The sequence below is a fragment of the Xiphophorus maculatus genome, chromosome 18 (genome assembly GCF_002775205.1).
Source record: "Xiphophorus maculatus strain JP 163 A chromosome 18, X_maculatus-5.0-male, whole genome shotgun sequence".
NCBI classification, from domain to species: Eukaryota; Metazoa; Chordata; class Actinopteri; order Cyprinodontiformes; family Poeciliidae; genus Xiphophorus; species Xiphophorus maculatus.
In genome coordinates this window covers 8379866-8393335 of record NC_036460.1, presented here as the reverse complement: position 1 = coordinate 8393335, position 13470 = coordinate 8379866, and the positions used below count along the sequence as shown (strand labels likewise).

At 39.3% G+C, this 13470-nt stretch overlaps 2 protein-coding genes across 2 annotated transcripts in view; one reads left to right on the top strand and one right to left on the bottom strand.

Moving 5' to 3' along the window:
* LOC102226727 (short transient receptor potential channel 4-like) overlaps positions 1-13470 on the bottom strand; it is a 33223-nt gene that overhangs the window by 19435 nt on the left and 318 nt on the right. The gene's annotated exons all lie outside the window — the stretch shown is intronic.
* Positions 3650-13470, top strand: part of LOC102226984 (FRAS1-related extracellular matrix protein 2-like) — a 60452-nt gene continuing 50631 nt past the window's right edge. The window contains exons 1-2 of the mRNA XM_005796870.2: positions 3650-8822; positions 9913-10002. Coding sequence (XP_005796927.1) covers positions 3812-8822; positions 9913-10002 — 5101 coding nt within the window. The 5' untranslated portion in view covers positions 3650-3811. The remainder of the gene's footprint in view (positions 8823-9912; positions 10003-13470) is intronic.

Genomic DNA, 13470 nt, shown 5'->3' with positions numbered 1-13470 from the left:
ATTATGTGAAATAAAAATCAGCTTTGAATTAAATTATACATAATGGCACATTTTATTGTAAGAAAATACTGAATTTTAACTTTTCTATTTTTATCAGTTCTCATCATAACGTCTTTCAAGTCAGATTGTCATACAGTTTTAATCAGCTTGAGTTAATATATGTTATAGAAAGATAACACAAGCAGACCACAATTCACGACTTGACTTAAAGTCAGCATTCACATATAAAGGACTCCATTAGTGGGATTTGGTTGCAGATTTAGCTCATGTTGAATGAGATGGAACATTATGCAGCTCCTTATTATACCAGCATCAGGTCAATTCTATGTCACTTCTCAGGACTCAAGCCTCATTACATGATGCGCATTTCTATCAAGATTGTTATGATACCAGTGGTGCCACTGAAAGTTGGGAATTTAACTGTTTCAGTGGATGATTTGCTCCTATTGTTCCATGATTTAAAAGATGGGAGATTCAGCTGAAGGCCATCACTCCAATGACCTTGCAAAACAAAATATTTGCAGATTACAAATATGAATAAGTATTTTTGTTCCATTTCTCATAAGTAACTAGACTGGCAAGTTGAACTTAAGAATTCAATTTACTTAATAGCTAAAAGACGTCTGATATATTTTTTTAATAAAAAGAATGTGCAAACTGTATTTATAATCAACATGTCATAGCATGATAATACAATACATTTAAAATGTCTGTCTAGAATATCTGTCCTTAATTTACATTTAAAAGCTGCAAGCTCAGCTCAAGCAGCACCAAATACAGGTAAATGCAAAGCTGGTTCAATCCATCAGCATCATTTGATTTTGAAAGGTAATTCAAATTGCTGGACAGACTATAGTTTCACCGCTGCTACCATTAGTGTGCACAAGCAAGGTTTATAAGGAGGCAGTGGACAAGCTCCATCATAACAGACAACTCTTGTGTGTCCTCTTTGGAAGAATCATAACTAACTAGCATTTTCACTTTCTTGTTGACTAAATCATTTGGTTCATTCTCCACGATAATATAAATGTTTGAACTAAGATTACTAAGGTAGCAACTAACTTTTTAGATCTACTTCAACAACTTTTGCCCCCTGGCAGCCACTGCTGTCAGATGTGCCATGACTGCTAAGTTTAGCATGCTAGCAAGTTTCACTTTAGGATTAAAGTTAATAAACTATTTGAAGCTCTATAAAAAGAAAAATGTTCTTCAAGACAAGATGTGAATTGAAGTCTTGTGATAGTAGTGGAGAATATCACTACACTGTTGGTAGTATCAGGAAAAAAAGAGCTACAATACTAAAAATACAATAACACAATTTAGATAATTTCAATGGCTAATATTTTATTCCTATCAAAATTAATTTGTATAATGCAGCTTATTTGAAGTGATAAATTAATTAGGCTTTATTTGTGTCATCACATGCAAAGACAGAGCAAGTTTGTGAATGCTACACGGTGCGAAAAAAGACAGGCTTTTGTCATTAGCATTCGGTACAACTGTATAAATGAAACAGGGCAACCAACATAATTTTTGTTGTTGATATAAATGATGTAAGATGGTTTGCTGAACTGCAATATTACAACCTCAGCCCCACCTGCACCATACGTAACTGCTGAAGGATAAATCTTCTGCACCTCAGGTGTGCAATTACAAGCTTCAGTTCTTTATAGACTGACACTTCTATCTTCTTGCAAGGACTGGTCATTTACAATAAATTTGATATAAATGTACTATGACAGAATATCATCAAACTCCCCCTTGCTTGAAAAATAAGCTTGGAAAATTGGGTATGATCCAATTCCCTCTATGCAATCACTGCTGTCAGAAAATTCTCCTCATCTTCTTTTTCATTTTCTCTTGTAACTAGATGCTGTCAAGGCCCAGGGGCTTTGCTGAGCAGTTTGCTTGGCTGTATTTATAATTGGACCCTGTCAACAGTGTCCAGTGCAGCAGAAGTGCAAGGTTTGTTATGGCATCTACTTTGTGGCAATTTCAACACATGGCAGCTGTGAGATATTTTGTCTGTCATTAATGCATAAATATGGGATGGTGCAGACACAATAGTTGCCCCTACATGTTTGTGGAAGGAATGAAAATTATCTAAGCACAGCTGAAGCTAAATTCTTGTTTGCAATGTAAAACTTTAGGGTTGTCTATTTACAAGAAAACACTGGCATGTGTGTGTTTGTATACAAAAGAATGGAAGACAAACCTAATAATGATGCCTGCTGTTCCCGTCAAAACCAGAATGTCACTCTTTTTTTCTGTTGACATGATAATTGCATGTAATAGCGGTACAAATGCCAGAAGGGATTTAGAATTCAGCATGGCTCCATCTCTCTGCGGCAAGACTCTAGGTTAGGCATGTTTCAATCCCCTCTGTTATTTCTACATTTTCTATGTTCCTTTGTTCCTGATCAAATGTTCTGTTCACCAAATTGTGGGATTTGACCTGCTTTGCTATTTACTAAGTATCTGTGTGGGTGTTCTCCTAATCAGTGTGGGAGGAAAGGGGGGGGGGAAAGAAGCCAGATCATGACTGAGCTTGTCAAGACGAAAATGCTCTGCTTGGAAAAGTGTCAGACACCTAGAGGACAAATGGGAAATGAGACAACATGGATGCATGACTCCAAAACGACACAGTAGAACTTAGATCCGTTTAGAGCAGGGTGTGGCAGGGTGAAACATGCTGGCTGGCTGTAACGCAAAATTAGGAGAACACTTTTTTCTGATGAATCTCCTTAGGATCATGGTGTCTTGTGCTATAAACATATTTTTTACTTAATAAATCCATGAACTGTACAGGTACAATGTGTAGTATTACTATATACATCCTGAGCTAAACCCACTATCTCCTCAAGAAGTCATAGTAACGTCAGCATCAAGCAGTAGGTTCACAACTGTTCATTATCCAATTTGAAAAGAAGAATACTAGCCTTTAGATGTGCAAAGCTAGTTCCTCAAGAAATGCAGCTGTAACTGAAATGAAAATGGCATCATATAGACATATAATGAACTACACATTTTTCACAAGTTTTACTGTATTTTTTTTTTTAAACCATGCATACTTTTATGTCTACTTCACAATTATGTACCACTTTATGTTAGTCTATCAAATACAACCCCAATAAAATCAATTTAGGTCAGTGGAAGTGACAACATGAGAAAAAGTTCAAGTAGTATGAACAACGCTATTTACGCCCCTCCTCAACACTCCAGGAGGGGGAGACAAAGATCCACTTTGGTGAGGGTAAGAGTCCAGATCGTGTATCTAGACAGACCTGCTTATGGTTGTTTTTCTTTATTGTTAGACGCGTTGTAGGAATAGTTGGGTGTCCTTGACTAAGGCATATTTCCTTTGTTATTTATAAAACATGTGTAGGATGTGTTAAAAACACACCTTCCTTGAACTTGCACACAGACTTTAATCAATAAATCCACTTCTCACGCAAATTTAATCCTACTCATTAAGAGTTTTGCTTAGTAAACCTCAAAGGTCTGTCCTCCCCTCATCACTCTTTCTGTTCAGAATGACACAACCGCCGTCCATTTATCACCCGACAAGCGCATTCCAGGGGAGACACTGGCCAATGGGTAAAGAGGAGGGCGTGACTTTTCTTTTACTCCAGCGAAGCAGGAGTATGAAGTTTCGCCGAACAGTGCACAGCTGCTGGGAGAGAATGGTGCAGCATCGCGCTCAGCTCAGGTGCGTGATATTTCCCAGCTCCGTTTTCATCTTCCTATAACTTTGACCGACGCTCACAGGAGTGCAGGCACAAAGTTTAGACTCTGCCGCTCTACTCCCCAAATGGCTTGGATTATTCCTTCGCATCTGCACGGGACTGGCGCTGCTTTGCTTCTCCTCGCACTGATTCTGACAGGTGATGCCGTAGCAAGTGTTTTTGACAGCTATGGATTATCATACGCCCTGAGGCCCGAGCTCTCGGAAGATACGATACTGGTCGCCAATAATGGGATCCGCGTGCCTTTCGGGAGATCCGTTTTCATTGATCCCATTAACGATTTGGTGGTCCAAGTTCAGCCCGGCGACAGATGCAGCATCACAGTTTTGGACAACGACCCGCTGTCTCAAAGACCAGGACACCTGTCTCCGAAAAAGTTTCCGTGTGAATTTGGCCCCAACGACGTGAAGTATTCACACTTTGGCTCCCGGAGTCCCCCGAGAGACAGAGTGAGATTACAGCTTAGGTACGACACCCAAACGGATACAATAATAATACCGTTCATGATGGAGGTGGAGGTGATCTTCACACAGCTGGAAGTGCTGACGAAAAACATGCCCCTTACTGTTGACAAACTGCTGGGCACCAGTAATCCCATCGATACAGGGATTTTGGAGTTCACCTTTGACAGACGCTCACAGCAATGCAAAATAGCTTCGCTCACCAGCGGGAACGTGATGCCCCGATATGGGAAACTTGTGGATGAGGAGAGCCTCGGAACAATGGTAGATTGTGATGAATTCATTAGGATGAACTTACGTTATCAGCATACTTTTACTTCAAAGTCCCCCAACAGAGATTACATCCCCATGCTGGTAGAATTATATGATAAAGAAGGAAATGTGCTTAAGCAGGAATTTTTCCAGATTTTGGTGCGAATAAAAGACGGAGAGGACAACACGCCCCCTAAGCCCAGCTTTGTTGCCATGATGATGATGGAAGTCGACCAGTTTGTAATGACAGCAGTAACCGTAGACATGCTGGCTGCTGAGGATGTGGAGTCTAATCCCGACGAATTAATTTTCAACATCACTTCCCCTCTCTCCTTTGAAGAGGGCTACATAGTCAGCACAGATGACAGGAATTTACCCATAACCTCATTTTACCAGGGAGACCTCAAAGAATTGAAAATTGCTTATAAACCTCCTGCTGTGGATTCAGACATTGAGAGGATTTTCCAGGTTGAGCTTGAAGTTGTGGACACAGAAGGGGCTGTGTCAGACACGTTTGAATTCATGATTGTTGTTAAGCCGATGAACACGTTGGCCCCTGTGGTTACAAGGAACACTGGTCAGCTACTGTATGAAGGCCAGTCCAGGCCGTTGTCTAGTTCACAGAATCTAGAAATCAGTGATGAGGACAATTTAGACAAAGTAAGAATTAGTGTAATTGATGGCTTGAGGCATGGAGAGTTAACTGTTCTGGGCTCCAGGAGAAAATTTTTCACCCCGGCTGACCTTGACGCTGGAGTAGTCATTTATCAGCATGATGGTAGTGATACATACAGTGATAACATTATCTTCAGGATGACGGATGGCACAAATGAAGTGGAGTTTTTGTTTCCCATCACTGTTGTGCCTACAGACGATGAGGCACCTATTATCAATGCCAACACTGGTTTGATTTTGTTCAAAAATCAAGTTATGCAGATTTTCCCGTCAATGCTCAGTGCTGCAGATATTGACTCAGAAGATTCTACAATAAAGTTTGCATTAGAGCTTCCCTTTCCAACAGTGGGGCAGGTGTTGCTGCGTCAGTCTGAGGCACCAAAGGACCCATCTACCTGGAAGTTTAATACAGAGGATGAGATGTATGAGAAAGTAGTGACTGAGTGGCTGCAGCAGGACATTATCGATGGAAAACTGTTTTACAAGCACAAAGGGCCTCACAGTACGAGCACAGTCATGGATCAATTTGTTTTTAGAGTACAAGATGACAATGATCCCCCAAATAAGTCAGGTAAGAGCACATTCATAATCAAAATAATTCCTGTTGATGACCTCCCGCCTGAACTTTACCCTAGTACAACCTTACAAATGACTGTTCACGAGTACCAGCTGACGTACTTCCGGAAAAAATTCCTCCGCTACACTGACCTTGATTCAGAGGATCGAGATTTAAAATACACCATTATCCAACCGCCTACAGACACAGATGAGAACAGCCCTGTTATACTAGGAGCCCTGGTTTTGACTGAAACCCCAAACACTGAAGTCACAACGTTCACACAGGCACAGATTAACCATCACAAAATAGCCTACAAACCACCTGATCTTGAGCTTGGAATTACCACTCATGTTCTACAGTTCAGATACACTGTGGAAGATGTCTCTAGAAATAGTGTGGAGGGAGATTTTACAATATTCTTAAAGCCTGTGGACAACAAGCCACCTGAAATAACCAACACCGGGTTTACTGTTCTGGAACGTGGCAGACATATCCTCACCAGAGCCGAGTTGGACACCACAGACACAGACACAGACAGCAGCAAGATAACATTCACTATTACACAGCTTCCTCTTCATGGTCAGATCCAGTTCATATTCACTCACATGACAAAAGGGGATACCTTCAACCTTGAGAATATTGGAAATGGAATGATCTCATACATCAACAATGGAGATGAATCAACAGTAGACTTGATAAGAATAGACGTCAGTGATGGGGTGCATGTTGTTCCAATTTCTATAAAAATTACAGTGAAGCCAATTGATGATGAGACTCCAACAATCGATCTGCCAGCGGGTACAATAGGCTCCTACATAGATGTACTAGAAAATGAAGCAACAGAAATCACAAGTAATGTAATTCAGGGAAGAGATGAGGATACAGATGACCTCCGTTTGACCTTCATCGTTGAAGACAAACCATCATTTGGTGAAATCCTAGTGAAAGGAGTCCCATCGAGCACGTTTACTCAAGCTGATATCATTAACGGCTTTGTGGTTTATGCCCATACAAGCGGAGAGATTGGCTTAAACACAAAGGAGGACTTTCTCAATCTCACTCTGACTGATATGTCTGATGAGTGGACTATAGGAGGAAATAAAATTACAGGTGTCAGAGTTCATGTAACTATTCTGCCCCTGGACAGTCAGGCTCCTGAGGTCTTTGTTGGGCCACAGTTTACTGTTACTGAGGGAGAAAAAAATGTCATTCAGATTCTTCATATAAGCGCGGATGATGTCGACACCCCTAATGATGACCTTCTTTGTACAATTATTGTTCAACCCACTTCAGGGTATGTGGAAAACATCTCTCCAGCACCAGGTTCAGAGAAATCCAGGTCTGGGACAGCTATTAGTGCTTTCACCATCAAAGACATTAGACAGAATCACATTTACTATGTTCAAAGCATTCACAAAGGAGTTGAGCCAGTGGAGGACAGGTTTACCTTCAGATGCTCTGATGGTATCAATTTTTCTGAAAGGCACTTTTTTCCCATCTCCGTAATCCCCTCTAATGATGAAAAGCCAGAGATTTACATGAGAGAATTTGTGGTTATGGAGGGCATGAACATAGTTATTGACACTCCCATACTGAACGGTGCTGATGCAGACCTCCCGTCTGACCAGCTCACTTTTTTCATCGCCAAACCCCCCAGACATGGATTTATTCTTAATCAGCTCACCACTGGAACTCTCCCTGTGTCAAACTTCACCTTAGAACAGATCAGGGATGGCTCTAGTATTGTGTATGAGCATGATGACACAGAGACAACAGAAGATAGCTTTGAAATTGTTCTCACAGATGGAAAATTCAATGTAGAGAAAACAGTAATAGTTATGGTTATCCCTGTGGATGATGAAACCCCAAGGATGGCTATTAATGATGGCCTAGAAATTGAGATAGGTGATGTTAAAGTAATTAACAATAATGTTTTAAAAGCCACTGATCTGGACTCTGAGGATAGTACACTTACATATATTATAAGATATGGGCCTGGCCAGGGGTATTTGCAAAGAACAATGCCAACTGGTGAATTGCAAAATATCTCAGTTGGAATGAATTTTTCACAAAATGAAGTAGATCAGGGATTGATTTTGTACATCCACAATGGACAAGAGGGAATCCGTGACCTCATTAAGTTTGATGTGACAGATGGAATCAACCCTTTAATTGACAGATACTTCTATGTAACAATTGGTGGGATTGACATAGTTTTCCCTGACGTAATCAATAAAGGAGTGTCCCTTAAAGAGGGAGGCCGAGTTACCTTGACAACTGATCTTCTTAGTACAAGTGACCTGAACAGTCCAGATGAGCACTTGGTTTTCACAATCACCCGTGCTCCTGTGAGAGGACACCTGGAATGCACAGACACACCTGGGATGCCAATCTCATCCTTTACTCAGCTCCAGCTGGCTGGTAGCAAAATCTACTACATTCACACGGCTGACGACGAGGTGAAAATGGATAGCTTTGAGTTTGAAGTGACTGATGGCTACAACCCCGTGTTCCGCACTTTTCGCATCTCCATCACTGACGTGGACAACAAGAAGCCTGTGGTTACGGTACACGGCCTGGTGGTGATCGAGGGAGAGAATAAACTCATCACACCTTTTGAAATAACAGTTGAAGACAGAGACACTGTTGACCGCCTGTTGAGATTCACAGTTACTCAAATCCCTGTTCACGGTCGCCTGCTCTTCAACAACAGTCAACCTGTCACCTCTTTCACAAAGCAAGACCTAAATGAGAACATGATTAGCTACAAACATGATGGCACAGAGAGCGCAGAGGACAGTTTCTCCTTCACCGTCACCGATGGAACCCACACAGACTTTTATGTCTTCCCCGACACGGTTTTTGAGACCCAAAAACCCCAAGTGATGAAGATTACTGTTCTTGCTGTGGATAATGGGGTGCCTCACATCATAGTTAACAAAGGTGCCCAGACATTGAGGGTGATGGAGAGAGATCTCTTGGGGTTTGTGATCACAAGTAAGTCCCTCAAAGCAGAGGACAGAGACAGCAATCAGGATTCTGTGACTTTTAGGATTACTGTTGCCCCACTACACGGTTACCTGATCAACCTTGGCAGAGGAAATGCAACTGTCTCCACCTTCACACAAGGTAAGAGAGCTGCTTTAAATATTTCTACTGTTCTTGCAACATTTGTGTCATCCTTCACATACTCTGTCTGAAGACTTTGTAATTCTCAAAGATGTTTGATGCTAATCTTAAACCTCTTTATATTTATCTGCTACGTTAAACCTTCTCCCCATTTGACATTATAAAAGCAACATTTCCTAACAAAGGTTTTATTAATATTTCACCCAAAGCTTCTTTTTTTAGATAGAAAAAAGTCTGTTTTCAGGGCCCCAGGCTTACCAGATCTCCAGAGGAGTGTATTTTTTCAAGCAGTGCCTAGTGGGTTCACTTTTGGAAAGAGCTGGTGGAGATTTGTACATTACTGGAAAACTATTTTCAAAGAAAAACCAAGGGAAATATAGATATGGTGGTAAATAATATGAACTGCAAACACGTTGAAGGGAGACTGGCTCAAAGGAAATCACTAGTTTTGTAAACAACACAAGGCTGTGCCGAAGTTATATTTCAAACAAGCCAGGGGGATGCCTTGGTTAATGGTAAATATAGGTGTAGCAGCACATCTGTTGTGTCAATGTCCATGTTATTTCTGCTGAGATTTATGGAGCCACTGTGCAAAGGGTATCCCCAGGTAATTAATACTTCAGCAGTTTTCACAAGCGTAAATAGACAAAAGCTATGCACCACTGATAACATTTTCTAATGCACCCTTTCATTCATTTGAAGATTTTTTGACAGAAATAACTGAAGGCATGAAGGGTTAAACTTTACAAACTACCGTATCAATGATAATGAAGGATTCTGTTTGACAATATGCAATCATGACTGCACACATTAGAATGATGGTGAATCACTTTAAGTCATTTAGGATTTTGGATAAACTTGAAGCATTTTTAGCAGGCATCTCTGCCTAATATGTAAATATTCCAAGACTTTCAGCATGCATATTTTATCACACGGCCTGAGTCTGCATTAGAACGTAGCATTCAAAAGTTGTTTTGCAGAAGCATATCGGGAAAAACAAAAACAAACTCTGAACATATTTTTCTCCTTGTCACCATTCAAGCCATGGCGGTGTTTGTTGTTCTGCTCATACAATTTCTTTCTTTTTCAGCTGAAATCGATGATATGAACATATGCTACATTCTGAAGCATGGTGACAATGCAACAAATGACGTTTTCCATTTCTCCATTGGGGATAATGGTAAGTTTGCTTTCTGTCAATAAGATATTTGAAAAGTTTGATAAGAATCCTTCTCATGCTGATATTGGATTTGTCTCAAATTGAAGTATGAGAATATTTTCTACATGTAGGAAAGTTATGTGAAAAGATGATAAAGACTTCCAGGACAATATTTTCTCTCACACATGATTTAGAGGGAAAGCTATACTGTTTATATTGTAAAATAGATTTTGACTCTGTTGTAATTTCTTGCCTTCTTGCTTATGACCATTTTATTTAAGCATTTGTGTTAGTTTTACTGCAAATTACCCAGTAGCTGGTACTACCGTATGGTTCCAACCTATAATTACTGGTTATTTTTCAGCAAGTAATTATTCATTTAGCAAATGACTAATTGGTAAAGCAATTAGCGAAGACCTTCCCTCTAACGAAGATTTGTAATCAGGCGCAGGCTCAGTGAAAGGTTTGGGGCAATGATGTCGGTGTTGCCGATTAGCAGAAGCAGTGTGCCTTACAGTGTGTCCTTTTCTCTACCCTTCAGCTGTGATGAGTGAGCACAAAGAGCCGCTCTAATAGGGGCCCTCTTTTCCCACAAGTATCTCCCCGGCCTTCATATTTATATTCTCATTTTGCTTTTTTTTTTAGACAAATCTGTTGCTTCGGTTTAAATCAGTGGTAACAGGTGGGCGGGGTACTGATGAGTGATTACTTAAAAGTAGAAGCTGGATCAGTATTATAGATTTTCACCTAAGCGGCTTGCTCGTTTTGAGCAAAGGAGAAACTTCTTTGTTGGTGAGGCTCCATCAGTCCACCTGTTATTACCACACCTGAGTTATTTGTCAGGGATCTTTGCCGGTTTTCTCCCTCTCTTAATGACATACCCAAATCCCACACCAGTAGTTTGTTTTCCAGCGCTGATAAAAGCACTTTCTCAGGTCTCACAATAATTTTTATGTTGCTTTTACATTTAAAAAGGTGATTCTAAACAGCATGTTCTCTTCCGCATCAATTACAGCTTTTTCGACACTGACCATAATTATCATTCTGTGACATTTGAATTGCGCTTTAAAGTTTTCCTGCCTTTTTTAAGTACCGTAGTTGGTCTACCCATCCACAAGGACTTGTCACGTACTGCAGTGCACCTGGTGAGGCAGTCAGTGAACATTTTTTCAATGAGATTTGAGCTACGCTGGTGGCAGCCCTGATTCCCCAGACGGTGCTTGCAGCTCTTTGAACAGCCGTGTTGTGGAGGAGCTGAATGGTGTTCTCCAGCACACAGCTGCGCCATGTCATGTTAAACAACGGAAAACATTCTCCTTCTCACTTCAACCTCATTTAGCCACTAAAACTTTGAAATGTTTTTTCCCCCCTCAGTAAATAGTTGCTTTTGATGGTGCAGCTGCTTATGGTAATTGCAGGAGATTGTGCCAACAGATGTGAACTATCCGTGTGTTTACTACTTGAAGCGCATGTAGAGAAAGTGTTTTTGCTGCTGATTGCCAGTATCTCAATATGTGTGCTACCTCCTTTGCACATGCCATTGTCACGGAAATACTGTCATCATAAAAAGCAAGTGCACCCTTTCTGACATCTGGTCTTTTTGGTATCAGGATATCATAAAAATGATTTAGAGTGTTGGCTTCTGTAAAAACGAAATCTATAGAGCTATGCTGTCAGGATTTATTCAACAAAGATCACACCAATTAGAAAAAGTAGAAAATGTTTTTAAGTAAGAATTAATTGCATCTTTTAATTGAACCACCTATAGCAGCAATATGTTTGAAGTAATTGTTTTCTGTGTGTCTTTATCAGCCATTTATGTTGAGAATGTTGAGAACTTTGGTGGTTGCTGTTTATTTCTGTGCTGTTTTGTATTTATGAAATAGTTTCTACCAACCATTTGTTGTTCATTTTGACAACTGACTAAAGTAATTTTAGATATTTCAGTCATTGTCTGCTTTTAAGGTTGTGCAACTCAGATAAACCATACCTATTTTCACATTTCAGTCATATTTAATGAGAATAGTTTAGACCAAATGGGGATCAGAACAGACATAAATCAAGAAATAGTGTTATACTATTTTTCCAGCATGCTGTATCGCATTTATTTATGCCATTGGTTTTAGGAAATGGGAAATAAAAGTAGTAACTGGCAAAGCATCAATATGAAGTATGACATGTGAGTATGAGTGATCAGCCTCATTTTGACCCATTGGACTATATTTAAAAAGTGCAATTTGATCACTTTTCTGAAACATGCAGAAATTAATTTATACGTAGACCACCACACCAATATGAATATTATTCATTCATATTTCTGACTAGATTTGTCTGGAAGAAGGCAATGTTTAAATTTAATTGATGAAACTCACCCTTTCCAAAACATGTTTTATGTAGTTTTATGTTTTATGTATATTTAAGGATCTAAATAAGCCAGCATTTAATAGATGTTTTAATTTTTTAGGGGGTGTTTAATTATTCCAAATCTGGATTTCCAGCATGAAAATGTCACTTTTAGCCAGGTTTATTTTGAAGCTTGAAATATTTCCAGACTCATCAAATACATCTAGGACACAGGATGGTGAATCAATGTGTCTTCAATATATGTTTACATTGAGTCAGAGGAGGATGCCACTGTGACAAGCAAGATTTGAGACTGAGCAGATGATTTAATTAATATGCCATAAGTGAACTGATATATATATATATATATATATATATATAAATTGATGACCAGTAAGGATCTATTGTGTACCTCTTTTATGTTACTTCTGATAGCCGTCCTCTCAAACAAATACGTTACATATCCATTTTCTTATGTCCAGATACATAAAACTCTGGAATGAAAGGTTGTCTTCTGTGACTGTGCATGTAAATATTATGGCAAATGCATATGTATTCTCCTTTTTGGATGTGTTTACATCAATATGATAAAAGCAAAACAATTGTTATCAATCTAAAAATGAAGCACTGCGTAAATAGATAGTGACAAGCCATTTATTATACTTCTTTTATGTACTTAGATTAATTGGACTGCAGCCCACAATGTTACTGTACTTTGTTGAAAGTGATATTAAATTTTATCTATTAGCTTACTTGCCATTGACTTACTGTGACTTTGTTTTGTAATTGAACTGCCAGGGGCCGGGGTTCCTCTCTGCGGCAATTAATCTCCGGCTTTATACACTTTTTTTTTTAGACTTACATGTTGCGTTAAAGGCCAATTTAGAATTTCATTTCAATGTTTTATCAATTTGACTTAGCCACATAAAAGCTTAAGATGTCTCTTTCACCTTTAATAAGCTACAAATTGTGATTAAATCTTAATATTTTCCACAATATCATTATTTAAAATAGGATTGTTTTTGTTGAAGTCCAGAATCTATAGCAATAAATAGCATATTTATCCACACTACTGACAGGTTATTTTTACTTAAAGCTAACTCATATGCCTTTAAAGCTCTTTTTTTCCAAAGAAGGGAAGACAAG